Source organism: Oncorhynchus keta, chromosome 11 (assembly GCF_023373465.1).
Source record: "Oncorhynchus keta strain PuntledgeMale-10-30-2019 chromosome 11, Oket_V2, whole genome shotgun sequence".
Taxonomy (NCBI): domain Eukaryota; kingdom Metazoa; phylum Chordata; class Actinopteri; order Salmoniformes; family Salmonidae; genus Oncorhynchus; species Oncorhynchus keta.
This window is the reverse complement of record NC_068431.1, coordinates 25,231,843-25,251,705: the sequence shown is the minus strand read 5'-3', so window position 1 is coordinate 25,251,705 and position 19,863 is coordinate 25,231,843. Positions and strand designations below refer to the sequence as shown.

The 19,863-nt window shown below is 42.0% G+C and overlaps 1 protein-coding gene across 3 annotated transcripts in view; it reads right to left on the bottom strand.

The window, feature by feature from the left end:
• The window catches only part of LOC118389972 (protein turtle homolog B-like), a 199,097-nt gene extending 183,215 nt beyond the window's left edge, over positions 1-15,882 (bottom strand). For all 3 annotated transcript variants that reach the window (XM_035780029.2, XM_035780030.2, XM_052529798.1), the window contains exon 1: positions 15,568-15,882. In XM_035780029.2, the coding sequence (XP_035635922.1) occupies positions 15,568-15,631 (64 nt within the window). In that variant the 5' untranslated portion in view covers positions 15,632-15,882. The remainder of the gene's footprint in view (positions 1-15,567) is intronic.
• Between the last annotated feature and the right edge of the window lie 3,981 nt (positions 15,883-19,863).

Sequence of the window (19,863 nt, the reverse complement as noted above, 5' to 3'; positions counted from 1 at the left end):
ACTTCCGACTTCAACTGTACACTCCCACTCAGGGCTCACGCACGCACGCACGCACACACACACACACACACACACACACACACACACACACACACACACACACACACACACACACACACACACACACACACACACACACACACACACACACACACACACACACACACACACACACACACACCAAAGAGCATTGCTCTGTCTAGCAAATGGAGAAAAGCATTGATCGAAGTGAGTGCATGCAGTTCAAACGCTCTTCCAACTGCCTTGCCTGCCTGCCCACCTTTCTGTCTGTGTGAGTGACGGAGAGTGGCTGGGCTCACAGAGCGATGACAGAGCCAGCAGCGTTGCAGTGGTCTCTCCTTGTGTTTGTTTCTGTGCGTGTGTCTCTGTGTGAGCCTGCCCAGGACTCTGATGGGAAAAATAACACTGACAACCCGGGATTCCTCTGAGAGAGAAAAAGGGCTTGAGACAGGCAGATGCCTCCAGCTTCTGTCAACCTCTGAAAGAAGGACACAGTGTATCCCACTGACAATGACAGCATTGAGGTGATTCGCACTTTCGAGTCAGTCTGGAGTGTTGAATGACGAACGTCTAAAATAATGACAATGTTGTGCCTGAGGTTGGATGAGGCGGCTTATGTCATCCCCAACCTGTGTGCGATCAAATCCCGGGCTCCACCGGTATTTACACTATGTTCCCTCTATTTGTCTCCCAGCTCCTTCTGTCTCCCAGCTCATTTCTGTCTAGTCTATCAATAAAACTGAAAAAAATAAACAAAATGTATATATATATAAAGTACCGGTCAAAAGTTTGGACACACCTACTCATTCAAGACTATGAAATCACATATGGAATCATGTAGTAAGCAAAAAAAGTGTTAACAAGCATGGCTACCACAGAATTCTGCAGGGATACGCTAACCCATCTGGTTTGCGCTTAGTGGGACTATCATTTGTTTTTCAACAGGACAATTACCCAACACACCTCCAGGCTGTGTAAGGGCTATTTGACCAAGAAGGAGAGTGATGGAGTGCTGCATCAGATGGCCTGGCCTCCACAATCACCTGACCTCAACCCAATTGAGATGGCTTGGGATGAGTTGGACCGCAGAGTGAAGGAGAAGCAGCCAACAAGTGCTCAGCATATGTGGGAACTCCTTCAAGACTGTTAGAAACGCATTCCAGGTTAAGCTGATTGAGAGAATGCCAAGAGAGTGCAAAGCTGTCATCAAGGCAAAGGGTGGCTTTGAAGAATCAAACATTTTAAATATATTTTGATTTGCTGAACACTTTTTTGGTTACTACATGATTCCATATGTGTTCTTTCATACTTTTGATGTCTTCACTATTATTCTACAATGTAGAAAATAGTACAAATAAACAAAAACCCTTGAATGAGAAGGTGTGTCCAAACTTTGACTGGTACTCTATATATATTTATTTTAAATTATTATTGTTTCTAAACCCCCTTGTCCATAGACCTGTACCATAGTGTTCTGTGGGGCGTTTCAGACTGGTCTATCAGATAGTTCTAGTACATCAATAATCAGTTCTCAAGTATTAGTTTAAATTCAGAAGGTCACCAATGGCAGAACACCAAAGCCCACTAGCCCCTGATATCATTTTTTTGGGGAGAGACACTGGCCTAAGATCAACAGGTGTCTAATTGTAATGTGAAACAAAGCTCCCTCCAACATCAATATATTAACACAAGTTTGTGCACAGACAGGACATTGCAAGATGTTTCTAAAATAGGATTGCCATGGAATGCAGTTTTGTTCTACCGCACTTCACAATTTTGTTACCACCACAACCAAAGCCCGGAGCAAACGAAGCACACAGGCCAATTAGGTTGTGAACACTAGCGTGGAATTCTAATCAAGGGCCCTCAAACTGCGGGCATGGAGGATAAGATGTCTTAATCTTCTTATTCTGCGTGTGGACAGCTGCCGCAGAGCAGGCCCAAGCTGCCAGATAACCCCGGGCTAGGGGTAGTGGTGGTGCTTGGCTGCACATACTCCCAAAAACAGGTAGTATAGTGTGTGGGACTCCGTGCACAGTATGATGGCGAGTAGTACATGCTCCTGGATATAGGTGTGGCCGCTGCCAAAGAGGTGTAGATTACAGTCAATTAGTGGGCCGCCATGCTTGGGGAAGTGTTTTTCTGCATTTGCCGCAAATGCCAGCCTCTGCAAAATTCAAATGGAGGCTTGGAGTTGTGAGGCTTTTCATTGCATTGATGCATATGAACCCTCACTCATAAGCTCTAATACACACACACACTTCACAAAGGTGCATGCACACCAGACAAACAAATCTACAACAGTCACCCCTCAGCACACAGACCTATGTACCCACTTCCGCACATACCAACACATATGCACACTCGTACACATTTTCTATGCACGCATGTCATATGCACACACCAACAGAAACAACTTGGATGCACACACGGAGCCGTCACATTCACGCAACCCCGGGAGAGTATGCTCCTCATCCAATATGGCAGATCATTGACAAAGAACTTGGCTGACGGACAGACAATCAGACTACAGAGAACTAGGCTTTCAACTTCTGGACAAACATTTCAGCTATATTTACATTTTAGTCATTTAGCAGATGCTCTTATCCAGAGTGACTTACAGGAACAATTCGGGTCAAGTAACTTGCTCAAGGGCACATCAAGAGATTTTTCAACTATTCTGCTCAGGGATTTGAACCAGCAGCCTTTCGGTTACTGGCCCAACGCTCTTAATCATTAGGCCGTTGCTATATGATGTACAGCTCCATTACCTACAATAGCCTTAATCAGCAAATGGGTGTAATTCACCCCAGCTGTTCCTGCCAGGTAATATTAATAATTTTCACTAGCCATTTTACTGGGGATCTAGCACTGATCAATGGCATATTGAAATTAATGTAACATATTGGAATGAATGGAAAATGTAAACGCATATAAACTGTAATGTTTGCCATAAAACATTGCAATACAGAAGACTGTGATGAAACTGATTTGATCTCTGATAGAGAACATAACATTTTAATCCATGCACTTCTCTGACTCTCAATTACTGGGTAGGCAAACAATTGTCACTTGGGTCCATGGCACCAACAGAGAATGAATCAATGTTCACCTATGTGAAATCGACAACAGCGCTCTAAAATCCACGGACCCTGGCAGGGCCTGGCTGTTGTATTATATTTTGTCCTCCTAATACATAGTCCCCACTGTAGAATCCCTCTCTGCTGGTGTGATCGCAAACAAACAGTCATAGAGGAGCGTTACCTTACCAACCTGGCCCTCCATGGGGGCCCTGGGGGCCTGGGTAGTGACCTCCTAGTTTAAATTAGTTCAAAGGCATCACTGCAGCAGAGGCAAGATGGCCAACCACCAGTGCATGGCGTTTCGCAAACCACATCAAGCTTGTCTCCAAGGCAGGACAGTTCAGCAGTTGTGAGGAGAGTACTCACGTCATCAACAGCCAAGCAGTCAATGAACTGAAAAGCCATGAAAGACGCTTAGTTGAAACAGGGTGTGGGACTTCTCACCCTTGAAAAAGCCAAAGCCTTTGCCACAACAATTAATATTCTGGACAATATGCCTGATCTGTATTCTCCCTTTGCAGCCTTTGGCCCAAGTGATTACAAGCTTGGACGGCTTAAATGTGACTGAACTGCGACAAGAGGAGATGTTTCGCAAACATATGAGAGCACAAATGCTCCTCTAAACAAACACACTTTCAGTCGACTGCGAGTCAGGTAATAGGCCTGTACTGTAGCAACTGCGGCTCCAAGTCCAATCCCACCACAGGTTTTTGTGGGCCGTGGAGTGGGCCTGTCGATGCATATTAGGACAAGTATAGCATTAACATGCCGATCAATGGCTCCCAACTATCAGCTCCTGTCTCCATCCTTCATGAGATCAGTACACGGGGCCAAGAGACTACCCGCCCGTCTCCCTCCACACAAAAACAACAGCGCACCCATACTCCTCTACTCCACCTTCCCTCCTGGCTGATACATAATTTAAGGCATGCAGGAAGTTACAAGGTGAGGAAGTCCTTTTCCCTGTACAGACTTGAGCTTTTCCCAAAAGACTTAAGCGGTGGGGCGTCAAACACTTGAGCACATGCACGCATGCACAAAGCCACTAATCTGCCAGACTAAAAACCAAATGTGGATTCCTGTCTTCTTTTGCTGTGGAAAGCCATTGTTTGAAGTGCAATATATTTTTAAGAAATTGAATGCCACAGCTTTGTCCTTTGAGACACAAGACACTTGCGTGACCTTGAGGCAGTTTGACAAGTTGCCCGAGCACCCCTGTCTGCATAAGACATCTTCCAACAAGGCAATAGCTAATCATATAAATCATACTAACAACATGAAACACTGAGACAGGGCTACATGTGCTACCTTATCGGTCAATTAGCAATTTTCTACTCCAAATGGTTAGATGTCCAGCACACATGGAGAGGGGAAACAGACAAGTAAAATAGAGTGTGTTATCCACCACTGCAACATGAATAAAACAGCAATTTACTTAGTTGCAAATGTGAACTGGGTGGTTTTCAGTGTTGACAAGACTGAAATAATTACACACTGACCTTACTACTACACTAAAGCTCTGTGGAGTAGAATCATGCATAATTGAAGATGTTCCACAAGGCTCCCACCCATCTTCATCTGGAGCATCTTTCACCAGTACTCTCTAGCATCAGTTGGTCCAGAAGGCACCTCAACCATAGAAACTGGTTTCTCTCAGTGACCCAAAATGGAGTCTGGATCCCAGGGGGCTTAGGACCTGAGGCAATCTTTCATATTCCAAATATCAGCTGATTGATGTCTGAAGTTGGTGACTTTTATGGAGCACGGCATTTGCCCTGGGCGAGGGGGAGGCTGCAACTGTACTTCCCATCAAGCTCAAACAGGGTGAAGGACTTCCTTTAGTGGGACATGGACTCTATCGAAAGCATATTATCATGCTAACAAGCATAAACAACCATGAACTATAGGAAAGATGAAAACTAGCTTTGTGTTACTGCTCTTAATGCTCTACCAAATTCCTTAAGCATCTTTTTAAGATCTATTTCAAGAAAATCTTTATAAGCAGTGACCCACATCTCTCCATAACGGACTTCTTTCTCATACTGGTTAACTACTCACCAGAAAATACATCCCATTAGATGCATAGTAGCATAATAAAGAAAAAATATCTCTACAAAAAGGTATTGAAGAACCTATGAACTTATGCAGGTTAAAATACTGGCCAAGGCCTCACTCTTCAAGAGCTACTTCTAAGTACGACTGCCAAGCCAGAGCACCGGTTTCCCAAAAACATTTTCTACACTTTTGATAACCCAGATAAAAATCCAACCAGGAAGTGCCGCATCTTTTTAAACCGCCTCATGCCAATGACTCCTTATATGGCTGTGAATGAGCTACGAATGTGCTTACGTTTTCCACGTTTTCCCCAAGGTGTCTACAGCATTGCGACGTCTTTTTAGGCATTTTCTTTGAAGAATGGCTGTAAGGGACCATATATGGCATGTGGTCACGTGGTGTCTCCCGCAGAAAACCTTGCGTAAAATACTAAGGTAGCCATTTTTCCAATCGCTTCTTATGAGAAACCAACTGCCTCAACGGATATATTATCTAATATATTTGTTAAAAACACCTTGAGGATGGATCCTAAAACAACGTTTGCCGTGTTTCTGTCGATATTATGTAGCTAATTTTGAAAAAAGTTTGGCGTTATAGTTGTAGCATTTTTCGGTTGATTTCTCAGCCAAGCATGGTGAAGAAACGGGAGCTTTTCCGCCTACAAAAATCATATTTTTGGAAAAAAGGAACATTTGCTATCTAACTGGGAGTCTCCTGAGTGAAAGCGTCCAAATTATTTAATTTGGTTGCTTTTCTTATTTTCGGGAAAATGTTGCCTGCTGCCAGCAGAGCCGAGCATAGCATTATGCCATGATAAACTTACACAAATGCTTGTCTAGCGTTGGCTGTAACGCATATTTTGAAAATCTGAGATTAGTGTTGTTAACAAAAGGCTAAGCTTGTGTTTGAATATATTTATTTCATTTGCGATTTTCATGAATAGGGAAAGTTTCTAGGGGTATTTATGTCCGTTGCGTTATGCTAATGCATTTGAGGCTATGATTACGCTCCCGGATAAGGGTTTGTTTGTCGCAACTGGTTAAAGAAACAGTGTCACCGGCCATATAATAATACTAATACGTTGAGCATCAGGTACCAGAGTAGGTGAAGGTACCATGTTCATCTGTACAAACAATAGTACGCAAGTATAAACACCATGGAACCACGCAGCCATCATACCGCTCAGGAAGGAGACACGTTCGGTCTCCAAGAGATGAACGTACTTTGGTGCGAAAAGTGCACATCAATCCCAGAACAACAGCAAAGGACCTTGTGAAGATGCAACATTTTGAACAGAAACTAAATGGTTCATTGGATCAGTCTAAAACGTTTCACGTACACTGCTGCCATCTAGTGGCCAAAATATAAATTTCACCTGGGCTGGAATAATACATTATGGCCTGTCTCTTGCATTTCAAAGATGAAAATACAAAAGAACGGTTGTTTTTTTTCTTTGTATCATCGTTTACCAGATCTATTGTGTTTATATTCTCCTACATTCATTTCACATTTCCACGAACATCACAGTGTTTCCTTTCAAATGGTAACAAATGGTATAAAATGGGCCTGATTTACAGGCAATTAGATTTGGGTATGTCATTTCAGGCAACAAAAAAAAAGTGGCGATCCTTAAGATTAAGTGCCAACCACTGGTACCATTAATGCTAGTTAGTGATAGTTTGACCGCAAGAGGGCATCTTTGAGAAGCATTTGATAGCCTTCAATAGTGGCTGTACCTATTTTTGTAAAAGCATAATATATGGGACTGATTTTAAGAAATGTTGCTTAATTAGATATTATGGTGTTTATATTCCAAGAAAAACAAAAACCATCTGGGTCTCCAATAGGATGGAACGGAAAGTATGGCGCTGTTCAACATGACGGTTGTAGACTACAGTGTTGGGCTTTTTAGCTAAAGAATCCCCATGTCGTGTAGGCACGCGGAAGACCAGGATTCAATTCCCCGATGGGTAGGAAGGAGTAGCCTGTCCTTGTAAATTATGATTTGTTCTTAACTGTTTCCATATGTGTTATTTCATAGTTGTGATGTCTTCACTATTATTATACAATGTAGAAAATAGTACAAATAAAGAAAAACCCTGGAATGACTAGGTGTGTCCAACCGTTTGAGGCCATCAAGATGTTTTGGCTCGAGAAATTGCCGATACAACAATGCAACAAATACATTGATCATCTCAACAAGGTTTCACCCGTGGTCGTGGAGCTGGGTGGAAGTGCAACAAAATTGAGTTTAAATGATATATCTGTGAGAATATCCAAGGGGCTTTTATATAATTCTAAATTAATACTAATAGCTTATTTCGATTATTTATTTTTCAAATAACGTAAAATGAGCGAGAACATGGAAATTGACGTAAAAATGTATCACTAGCACTTTAAACAATGCCAATTAATATAATATAATGTTTACATACCCTACATTACTCATCTCATATGTATATGTACAGTGTGGCAAAACAGTATTTAGTCAGCCACCAATTGTGCAAGTTCTCCCACTTAAAAAGATGAGAGAGGCCTGTAATTTTCATCATAGGTACACTTCAACTATGACAGAAGAAATGAGAAAAAAAATCCAGAAAATCACATTGTAGGATTTTGACTGAATTTATTTGCAAATTATGGTGGAAAATAAGTATTTGGTCACCTACAAACAAGCAAGATTTCTGGCTCTCACAGACCTGTAACTTCTTCTTTAAGAGGCTCATCTTTCCTCCACTCGTGACCTGTATTAATGGCACCTGTTTGAACTTGTTATAGGTATAAAAGACACCTGTCCACAACCTCAAACAGTCACACTCCAAACTCCAGTATGGCCAAGACCAAAGAGCTGTCAAAGGACACCAGAAACAAAATTGTAGACCTGCACCAGGCTGGGAAGACTGAATATGCAATAGGTAAGCAGCTTGGTTTGAAGAAATCAACTGTGGGAGCAATTATTAGGAAATGGAAGACATACAAGACCACTGATAATCTCCCTCGATCTGCGGTTCCACGCAAGATCTCACCCCGTGGGTTCAAAATGATCACAAGAACGGTGAGCAAAAATCCCAGAACCACACAGGGGGACCTAGTGAATGACCTGCAGAGAGCTGGGACCAAAGTAACAAAGCCTACCATCATTAACACACTACGCCGCCAGGGACTCAAATCCTGCAGTGCCAGACGTGTCCCCCTGCTTAAGCCAGTACATGTCCAGGCCCATCTGAAGTTTGCTAGAGAGCATTTGGATGATCCAGAACAAGATTAGGAGAATGCCATATGGTCAGATGAAACCAAAATAGAACAAACACTCGTCGTGTTTGGAGGACAAAGAAAGCTGAGTTGCATCCAAAGAACACCATACCTACTGTGAAGCATGAGGGTGGAAACGTAATGCTTTGGGGCTGTATTTCTGCAAAGGGACCAGGACGACTGATCCGTGTAAAGGAAAGAATGAATGGGGCCATGTATCGTGAGGGCATTGAAGATTAAACGTGGCTGGGTCTTTCAGCATGACAATGATCCCAAACACACCGCCCGGGCAACAAAGGAGTGGCTTCGTAAGAAGCATTTCAAGGTCCTGGAGTGGCCTAGCCAGTCTCCAGATCTCAACCCCATAGAACATCTTTGGAGGGAGTTGAAAGTCCGTGTTGCCCAGCAACAGCCCCAAAACATCACTGCTCTAGAGGAGATCTGCATGGAGGAATGGGCCAAAATACCAGCAACAGTGTGTGAAAACCTTGTGAAGACTTACAGAAAACTTTTGACGTCATTGCCAACAAAGGGTATATAACAAAGTATTGAGACACTTGTTATTGACCAAATACTTATTTTCCACCATAATTTGCAAATAAATTCATTAAAAATCCTACAATGTGATTTTCTGGATTTTTTTTTCTCATTTTGTCTGTCATAGTTGAAGTGTACCTATGATGAAAATTACAGGCCTCTCATCTTAAGTGGGAGAACTTGCACAATTGGTGGCTGACTAAATACTTTTTTGCCCCACTGTATATACTGTACTCTATATCATCTACTGCATCTTTATGTAATGCATGTATCACAAGCCACTTTAAACTATGCCACTTTGTTTACATACCCTACATTACTCATCTCATATGTATATACTGTACTCGATACCACCCACTGCATCTTTTCTATGCCGTTCTGTACCATCACTCATTCATATATCTTTATGTGCATATTCTTTATCCCCTTACACTTGTGTGTATATAAGGTAGTAGTTGTGGAATTGTTAGGTTAGATTACTCGTTGGTTATTACTGCATTGTCGGAACTAGAAGCACAAGCATTTCGCTACACTCGCATTAACATCTGCTAACCATGTGGATGTGACAACAAAAATGTTGACTTGATTTGGGTGAGACATAGTTACTAATTTGTAAATAATGCCAGTTTGTTAATTAGAATTACAGTGGGGAGAACAAGTATTTGATAACCTGCAAAATCGGCAGTGTTTCCTACTTACAAAGCATGTAGAGGTCTGTATTTTTTTAATCATAGGTACACTTCAACTGTGAGAGACGGAATCTAAAACAAAAATCCAGAAAATCACATTGTATGATTTTTAAGTAATTAATTAGCATTTTATTGCATGACATAATAATTTGATCGCCTACCAACCAGTAAGAATTCCGGCCCTCACAGACCTGTTAGTTTTTCTTTAAGAAGCCCTCCTGTTCTCCACTCATTACCTGAATTAACTGCACCTGTTTGAACTCGTTGCCTGTATACAAGACACCTGTCCACACACTCAATCAAATAGACTCCAACCCCTCCACAATGGCCAAGACCAGAGAGCTGCGTAAGGACATCAGGGTTAATATTGTAGACCTGCACAAGGCTGGGATGGGCTACAGGACAATAGGCAAGCAGCTTGGTGAGAAGGCAACAACTGTTGGCGCAATTATTAGAAAATGGAAGAAGTTCAGGATGACGGTCAATCACCCTCGGTGTCACGCCCTGGTCGAAGTATTTTGTGTTCATCTTCATTTATTGGGTCAGGCCAGGGTGTGGCATGGGTTTTTTATGTGGTGTGTATATATTGGGATTGTAGCTTGTGGGGTGATCTAGCAAAGTCTATGGCTGTCTGGAGTGGTTCTCAATCAGAGGCAGGTGTTTATCGTTGTCTCTGATTGGGAACCATATTTAGGCAGCCATATTCTTTGAGTTTGTCGTGGGTGATTGTCCTTAGTGTCCTTGTTCCTGTCTATGTGTTAGTGTACACAAGTATAGGCTGTTTCGGTTTTCGTTACGTTTATTGTTTTTTGTAGTGTTTGTATTTAGATTCGTGTTACGTTTGTTTATTAAAACATGGATCGCAATCTACACGCTGCATTTTGGTCCGACTCTCCTTCACACCTAGAAAACCGTTACACTCGGTCTGGGGCTCCATGCAAGATCTCACCTCGTGGGGCATCAATGATCATGAGGAAGGTGAGGGATCAGCCCAGAACTACACGGCAGGACCTGGTCAATGACCTGAAGAGAGCTGGGACCACAGTCTCAAAGAAAACCATTAGTAACACGCTACGCCGTCATGGATTGTAATCCTGCAGCACACACAAGGTCTGCACCATATTGAGTGGAGGATGGATGGGGCCATGTATCGCGAGATCTTGGCCAACAACCTCCTTCCCTCAGTAAGAGCATTGAAGATGGGTCGTGGCTGGGTCTTCCAGCATGACAACGACCCGAAATACACAGCCAGGGCAACTAAGGAGTGCCTCCGTAAGAAGCATCTCAAGGTCCTGGAGTGGCCTAGCCAGTCTCCAGACCTGAACCCAATAGAAAATCTTTGGAGGGAGCTGAAAGTCCGTATTGCCCAGCGACAGTCCGAAACCTGAAGGATCTGGAAAGGTCTGTATGGAAGAGTGGGCCAAAATCCCTTCTGCAGTGTGTGCAAACCTGGTCAAGAACTACAGGAAAGGTATGATCTCTGTAATTGCAAACAAAGGTTTCTGTACCAAATATTAAGTTATGCTTTTCTGATGTATCAAATACTTATGACATGCAATAAAATGCAAATGAATTACAATCATACAGTCATACAAAAATCAATACAATGTGATTTTTCTGGATTTTTGTTTTAGATTCCGTCTCTCACAGTTGAAGTGTACCTATGATAAAAATTAGACCTCTACATGCTTTGTAAGTAGGAAACACTGCCAATTTTGCAGGTTATCAAATACTTGTTCTCCCCACTGTATTTATTTCTGTTTTTAGAGGAGATAAACCAAAAACCTACAGTCATCTCACAAGTCTTCCAGTCAAGGCCAGCACAGGTATTGAACCAGCATCTGTAGCAACACAGCTTGCTATGCAGCTATGCAGTGTCTTAGACTCTTGCGCCACCTAGGCACTGTACAACGTGACCGGTCGGGAGTGGGCTACACTACTATAGTAAGATCAAAATTATCCTTACAAAATAAAAAATTTAAAAACTTAGTGTAACAACAGTTTTAATAAGTAATACTGAAGTCGTGCACAATTATCAGTTTCTTTCTAGGTTTATGTCGCCCATTCATTATCAGTTAGAGACACAGTAGGATCCAAAAGCATAATCAGTGCTCTAACTCGCCCTTACGCTGGTCTGGAGCAATGAAGTGGTGACACAGGGTACCATATTAAACCACAAATTACCGCAGCATTATCGCAAAACATTTAGTGGAGCAACCACTGTCGTATGAAATACAACATATGCTATGTGATTTGTGTGTATGTGGAACACCAAGTGACCATGTCACTTGAATATCCATGTCATGATTAAAACCTATCAGCAGTGTTAGGAATGCCCTAAATGCACACACCTTACACACACACACATATGGACACATCATACATGCAAACACAAATTCACTCTAACTAGCTGGATTTCCATCCAATTTATGACCGATTTTCATGAGATATTCTCAAATACGCATAAAAACAGTGTGCACATTTTCCCACCAGAGGTGTTTCCATAAAATGTACTTGTTACGTCTGTGCGTGATGATGTAGTGCATATAAAAATAACTTTTGCAGTTCAATTACCATGTACCGATACAAGTTAACTGGGGTTCCATCGCATTTTCAACTCTACTGATGGTTTTGTCACAAAGTTGCATCATACAGCGATTGTGCCCCACTCTGGTCTTGGTATATGCGCTCTAGCCAACAGCTCACAGATACAGTGCGGCTAGCCTACAACATGAGATTATTATGGACAAAATAGCAAGATTATTTGTATTTGTCATACAGCAGCCAAGTATCGATCATCATGTCATCAGAATAAGACCCTTGATATTTATTGCAAAGGAGTAATTGATTCATTTGAGGTATTTGACCCAGTTGTGTACTGTCCAATAAACTCAATGCTTGTCCGAGTCATAGTCTGAGGACCACCCACTGACTTATCATATGACACCTAGTTTACTTCGATATGATGGTTATATAAATATTTGCACATAAAAGCATTTCCACCATTTCTTGCATAATGAATTTTACCGACACCATGTCGAACGAACCATATTATCTGTCTGCATTTATAAAGTTGTACCAATCTCACGCGCTCACTCACACAGACACATACACACCTTACACCGAACCTTCACAATGAAATCGATTGCTTTAAATTGGCTGTCTCAGCATTCCATTTTTGGTTAATTAGTAACTAGTCTTAAGGTTTCTGTGAGGTCATCAACAGTCACCCACTCTCCAATCTTGTAACGGTTTTCTAGGTGTGAAGGAGAGTCGGAACAAACCACAGCGTGTAGATTGCGATCCATATTTAATAAACAACGTAAACACGAATAAACAAACACTACAAAACAAACGTAACGAAAACCGAAACAGCCTATACTTGTCAACTAACACAGGAACAAAGACACTAAGGACAATCACCCACGACAAACAAAGAATATGGCTCCCTAAATATGGTTCCCAATCAGAGACAACGATAAACACCTGCCTCTGATTGAGAACAACTCCAGACAGCCATAGACTTTGCTAGATACCCCACTAAGCTACAATCCCAATACCAAAGCCCCAAGACAAAACACACCACAATACAAAAACCCCATGCCACACCCTGGCCTGACCCAATACATAAAGATAAACACAAAATACTTCTACCAGGGCGTGACAAATCTCCTCTTTTGCAATGTGTATACATACCACTGAAGTATATATTTTTTTGCAATGGCCCTGTGAGGCAGTAAAAGTATTAGGAACTGAAATCTCTAACATTATGCCTTTAAGTAAATCTCTTCCTGTGTGTTTACACTCTTTACCCTCCCCGGTCTGCACACACGCAAGACATATAGCCCACTCACGCAAGCACAAATACATGCACAGACACACACACACACACACGATCCTGGGGGGCAAGTGATGTTCCAACCCGCCCCTTGACCCAACACAACCTGGCCACTCTGCACCTGTGCCATGTGCATTATGGTGGAGCACCAGAGTGGCATTTAACTCACAGCTTAATCATAATCAGTTTTACGGGGGGAGAGCGCCATCCTGGTAGTGGGCATATGCTCATATCATGGTTAAAGACTCACTATTCCCTCAGGGGGGCTATGTGGGGGATGTAACAAGTGGAGTGTGGATACTAGCAGCCGATTGCCATGCACCCCTCCAGGCCTCCATTAACAACGCTCTCCATGCTCCCACACCCCCCCACTGTCATCCCATATTGCTTAGAGCCAGCCAACTTAAATGGTGGTGGGGGGTGTTGAGTTTGTGTGGAGAGTTAGGGAAATAGGTGGAAGGAGAGACAGACAGACAGAGGAAGCGAGTGAGGCAGAGAGGAGGATAACTTAGAGAAAGCACCTGACCAAAGAACGGGGGAGAGATGGAGGATGTGTGTGGGGGGAGGGGGGGAAGAGGATGCACAGACAGAGAGAGGAGCAGACAGAAAGACAGTAGATGAGACTTAAGACGGGGAGAGAGTAATAGATTAATGGGGGGCAGAAAGAGAGAACTTGTGTCCAGGATTATCGCTGGTCAGAGTCGAGGGTGGCGTTTGCCAGCTGACAGCTTGAGATGGAGCGTTCGGGCAGAAGAATGTAGTACAGCCAGCTTCTGCTGGTGTGTATGTGTGTATGTGAGTGTGTACAGCTCTAGAGCTCAGTGACTGTCTGTCTGTAACGCCGAGACGGGGAACATATGCAGAGGAGCGGCAGAGCAAGGTGACAGACAGTCAGTCCTCAGTCGCCCAGAGGCATATAACACCAGCAGCACAGCATCACTCACTGTACTGTCCTCGTCTTCTTGGCATTGACAACCATCTGCTGCCTGCCTGGCTGATACTGCATTGAATGGGACTACATGTGAAAGGAAGATATACTACTATTGTAATGAATGCTGTAGGCTACGTGTAATTATCTACACAGCAGGAAAGGCTAACTGTCAAAGTAAACTCAACCTCTTGATTATTCAACCAAAAATGAACTGTCAACTGTCAATGGATATATGCAGTATAAACTTACTTGCGCATGTTTCACCATACTTCAACATACTGTACAATGTACCATGTTGCAACAATATGATAATATCAAAGATCCCTCCACCCAGTGGACAAATATGGAAGTACTGGGCTAATTGAGTCCATATAAGAGACCGGTATATTGGGATGAAAATGTGTCCATTTATCACTTTACCTGTTTTGGCAAGATATTATGTATTACCATAGTTGGTAGCACAAACATACAAGTAGGCCTGCATTTCGCAATGAAGGAAGTTAAAAGAAACTCTACAGGACGGGTGTTTTAGAATCTATAATACACTGAACTAACCATGCGTTTTTAAACATACAAAAAGCTATAGACCAGTCAATATGCTTACTGTAGCTTACAACACTATTGAGAATCAGGATGGTGCTTTGCATGCGCCACTGCAGCTACCTAAAGAGGGTTAATCAAATTTATAGCAGCATGACAATCCATGCCCAAACCATATTATTAGATATATTAGTGATATATATCATGATTAGTGATGTTAATTTCTTATTATCCACCCCCATTATCCTAATTTAGATACTGGACATGGAGTGGCTATTCATAATTAAAATAATTTGTATTACTTTTCCTCCTAATTTGTGCTCTCTCATCATTCAACCAAACGTAACATATCATACTAAATGGAGTGTCTTGGATTTACGTACAGAATAATAGTAAATACTCTGAGACCATTTTGCAACATGACACTTCGAAACAGGTGCAAGCACTTCAAACACATTGAATATCCAATTTAATCTCAATGTTCGTACTTCTGTTAATTACTTGTGGACAACATTTACGACAGGCAAACAACCAATCATTCTGAAAGCCATATACCCTTTTAAACATTTCCACAATAAAACTTAATCAGCAAGCAGTATAAAATATTGCACTTCAACTCACCTTGAGCTGCCGTTCCTCGGGTGCTGAATACACTTGCTATCAAAGTGACCACATACCAAATCATAGTACTATTGCCAACCAGAAAGAAACCTCATCATATCTCAAAGTGTCCCTTGCAAGAAACCTTTCATTGCGGAGCCCCCAGGTCAATAAACGCGCTATCTGCTGCTGTTGATATCATTTTTATCATGCCCTGCACCATACTGCTGACTTTTTCACCGGCGCTTTCCTTCTCTCTATCCCTCCCCTGCACTCCTTTCGCATCCTCTCTCGCTTAGACAGAGCACCTGCAACACTGAGAGGAGAGCACTCCGGTCTAGATGGCAAATCTAACATGAAACCAGGCATGACAATTTAGCTATTAGATCCGCCTCCGCATTATTTTTATTGGTGAGTTTGGGAGGGTTTGGGGCGTGGATTGGTTTCCCCACTGTCGCTCTGGAGGCACTACCAGAATACCAGACGATCCCTGTTTCAAGGTGAGTTGGAGCGTGAAGTTGTACAAGAGCCGCAGAATCATGCGCAATAACAGTGATAGGTTCTGGATCGAATATGCAAGTTTCTCTACCTAAAACATAATTTCATCACTAACACTTGCGGAGAGTTAGGATTCCAAATATGTATTCCATCTTCATGGGACTTGATGCAAAAACAATGAGGCGACTTGCAGGTGCAACCTGCGCGCGCTCCTACACTCTTGACGGTGAGCGGTCCACCGTGCTACTTTATCATACACTAATCGTTTATTGACACAGACTTTAATTACAATATTTTCTACTGATTCATGGCGTTAGGGAATATTGGATTACTTCCTACATGGAACAATAATTCAATATTGCCATCAACCGAAGCGCAACATGCGTCATTCTGATATAGCCCTGAGTAGAGCTACGCCAACGTCTAACGATACTGCCCATAAGTCCGTGAAGAACACATCTCGATAGTTTATCTCGTGTTTTCTGAGGATAGTTCCCCTTTCCATAGGTCAAATTGTCATTGCTTGGCACAACTATTCTGTATCTCCACCGCAGAGAATAGCTATTCTAATAGTTAGCCCACCAGTCGTAGGCTATTACACTTTTGTAATAAGTTATTAACCATTGTGGTAATTACAACATTATTCGATGAGCTTTTTATTGTGTTGTGTGTACTATACCATATGATTGGTTAATGCCCTATGTAGGCTGTTCTAAAGGCTTTATGAATGCATATCTAGCCGATTACCAGTGTGGATAGAAGATTTCAGAGGTACATTATATTAGTGTAGCCTACATGCAGAACACACTTTGAAACGTAAACACGTGCCAATTAATCTGTAGTAATTGTTTTTTTTTACTCGGGAGGGTTTAAATACCATCATAAGAGCTTTAAATACTATATGTTTAGTCCAGTGGATTTGATTTTAAACCACATAATACACAATTTCTAAACTATTGGGAGAAGATATTAGTATTAAAAGTGTTAAAACAATAAGTAAGGAAGTCATTTGTGTATGATTTGCAAAGTAGCATTATGCAAACAACAGTAAATCCTTCAGTTGTAAATATGGACACTTTCTTCCGTAGCTAGTAGGCCTAGTACAGTGGGAATGGTTTGCTATTTCAGACGTTTTTAATGGAAGCATTGGTGGACTGCCAATGCTTTCTGACCCTCAATTATGCCAGCCTCTATTTGACATTTTACAGCTGGGCAGCACTCAGGTTGACACTTAACCAAGATGCACTGTATCTCTCATCTTCAATGTTTATTTCTATGTGCTGGGCCCAATAATTCTTTGGCATCAAAATGCACTTGGACAGGGGATCGTGGACAAATGAAGTTTAATGCATGATAATATATTATTTTCTATTGCCCTACAAAGCTACAGACATTTCAACTAAGTGACAAAACTAAATATTTTACCTAATCAATGTAAACGTGTCATTATGTAAGATTTACTCTTGCACACTGTTAGCATAACGTGATTGATTGATTGTACAGTATGAAAGCCATTTAACAAGCTCTGAATTTTTAAAGGAATGATTAATATTCTGCTGGTTGCCTAATGATACAACCCACTATCACAAATTATCATGCAATAGACAAATTACTTTTGAAAATTTGTGACAGACACATTTTTTGTGTCCACCACACAAATGTGTATACAGTGCATTTCAATCACAGATTAACCTAATGTAGGATGTGAAAAAGAAACGCCTGAAACTAGATTCCCAACATATGGTGTTGATGGCAACAACAACAAACTGTCGGGGAAGGTTCTCTTCTGCACTGTTCAACCAATCCAGTAAATGTGGAGGTGGATTTAGGATGGATTGTCGTCTTGTTAATGTCTAAAAGCGGAAGTCGCGTCACAGGCTCTCTTTACATTTCCCCAGAAAACCGGAACATCCAGTTGTTGGGGACTGAGCAGTGGTTAATCACAGATAAAGGTAGTAGGTTACTTAAGACAAAAATGATAGAATCAAGGTTGGTCAGGGAGGATGGGCGGATGTGTAATGCAATGGTCTAGCAACTCAAACATTGCAAGTTTGAATCACATGATGGACCACTTTAGCATTTGAGCTAATTAGCAACTTCTTATTACTTTTGAACTACTTTGCTAACATGTAAGTGTAACAGTATAATTTTAAACCGTCCCCTCGCCCATACCCGGGCGCGAACCAGGGACCTTCTGCACACATCAACAACAGTCACCCACGAAGCATCGTTACCCATCGCTCCACAAAAGCCGCGGCCCTTGCAGAGCAAGGGGAATTACTACTTCAAGGTCTCAGAGCAAGTGACGTAACCGATTGAAACTCTATTTAGCGCACACCGCTAACTAAGCTAGCCGTTTCACATCCGTTACATAAGCTTAACGGGTATGAAATGGCAAGCCCGTTAGCGGTGCACACTATTAATGTTTCAATCAGTGATGTCACTCGCTCTGAGACCTTGAAGAAGTTGTTTCCCTTGCTCTGCAAGGGCTGCAGCTTTTGTGGAGCAATAGGTGAGAGGCAGTTGTGCATGTGTTCAGAGGAACCCTGGTTGGGGCAAGGAGAGGGAAGGAAGCAGTACTGTTACATAAGTTAGCCCTAACCTTAACCCTTTAACTACTTAGCTAGCATGTTACCTAAATGTAACCCCTAACCGTAACCCCTAGCCTAGGTAATGTTAGCCACCAAGCTAACCTAGCTAGCTAACATTAGCCAAACCAAATTGGAATCGTTATGAAGAAAATCGCATTCTGGACAGAAGGAAATAATGTGGTGGACACGGAAAAAAAAAAATTCCTTTGCCTCTCACAAATTTTGAATAAGTAATGTGACTTTTCCATGATAATCTGTGACAGTGTAATAATCTACAGTCAGGGCCAGAGTTAAGGGCGGGCCTTAGGGGGCCTGGCCCGCCCTACTGTAATTCCTTGCCTGTCCAAATAAAATATTGAAATATTGATAATTTATTTGATCAAGACGCGCGCCTTCAGAAAGACACATCAATCTCAGAGAAAGTGTCAGAGCGAGCGAAACAGTGCCCCTCTGTCTCAGTATGTGTAGACCAGGGATGGGCATCTTTGATGGGGGTTTATTTGTTTGTTTTATAGTTAATTTTGTGCAATTCTACCAATTTTGCCATGGGGTTATAGAAAATGTTGCTGTTTTAAAGCTAGTTTGCTGCAATTCTACACATTTTGCCATGGGGCAGAGATAAGATTTAGTAATTTTATCATTTCATTTTTATAACCCCCCACCAAAAAAAAAAAAAACACACCTATTTGCCCATCCCTGGGGAAGACAATGTACAAAAAGAGACTAAAAGAGTATGGTATGTCGTACTATTTCTGTCCAGACAGCATCAGATACATGGGCTACATATAGTAAGACAGAGGGGCGCCGTTCTGCTTGCTCTGGTGCTTTCTCCATTGAGATTAAGAAGAGAGGAAGACGCGATGCGAGAGGGCTCACTCTCACCAAAATCTTTCCAGAATAAGTCCAATGCGTTTCTTTGGGACAACGACTCCCACTGTTCGGATGCTGGCGCGTCTCTCTCGACAATTCTTGCTCATTCATTGTTTCATTGTGTGAATTGTTTGCCCTTTGTTTATTTTGATCTATTTCCCATTACATGTCACCAGTAGGCTTAGTAAATGTACCTTGTAATCCCCGGAATTTGGTTCCATTCTTTTATCTTAATGCATCTGTCACGTTCTGACCCTAGTTATTGTGTTAATTGTTTTAGTTGGTCAGGACGTGAGTTGGGTGGGCATTCTATGTTTTGTGTTTCTAGGTTGTTTTTCTGTGTTCGGCCTAGTATGGT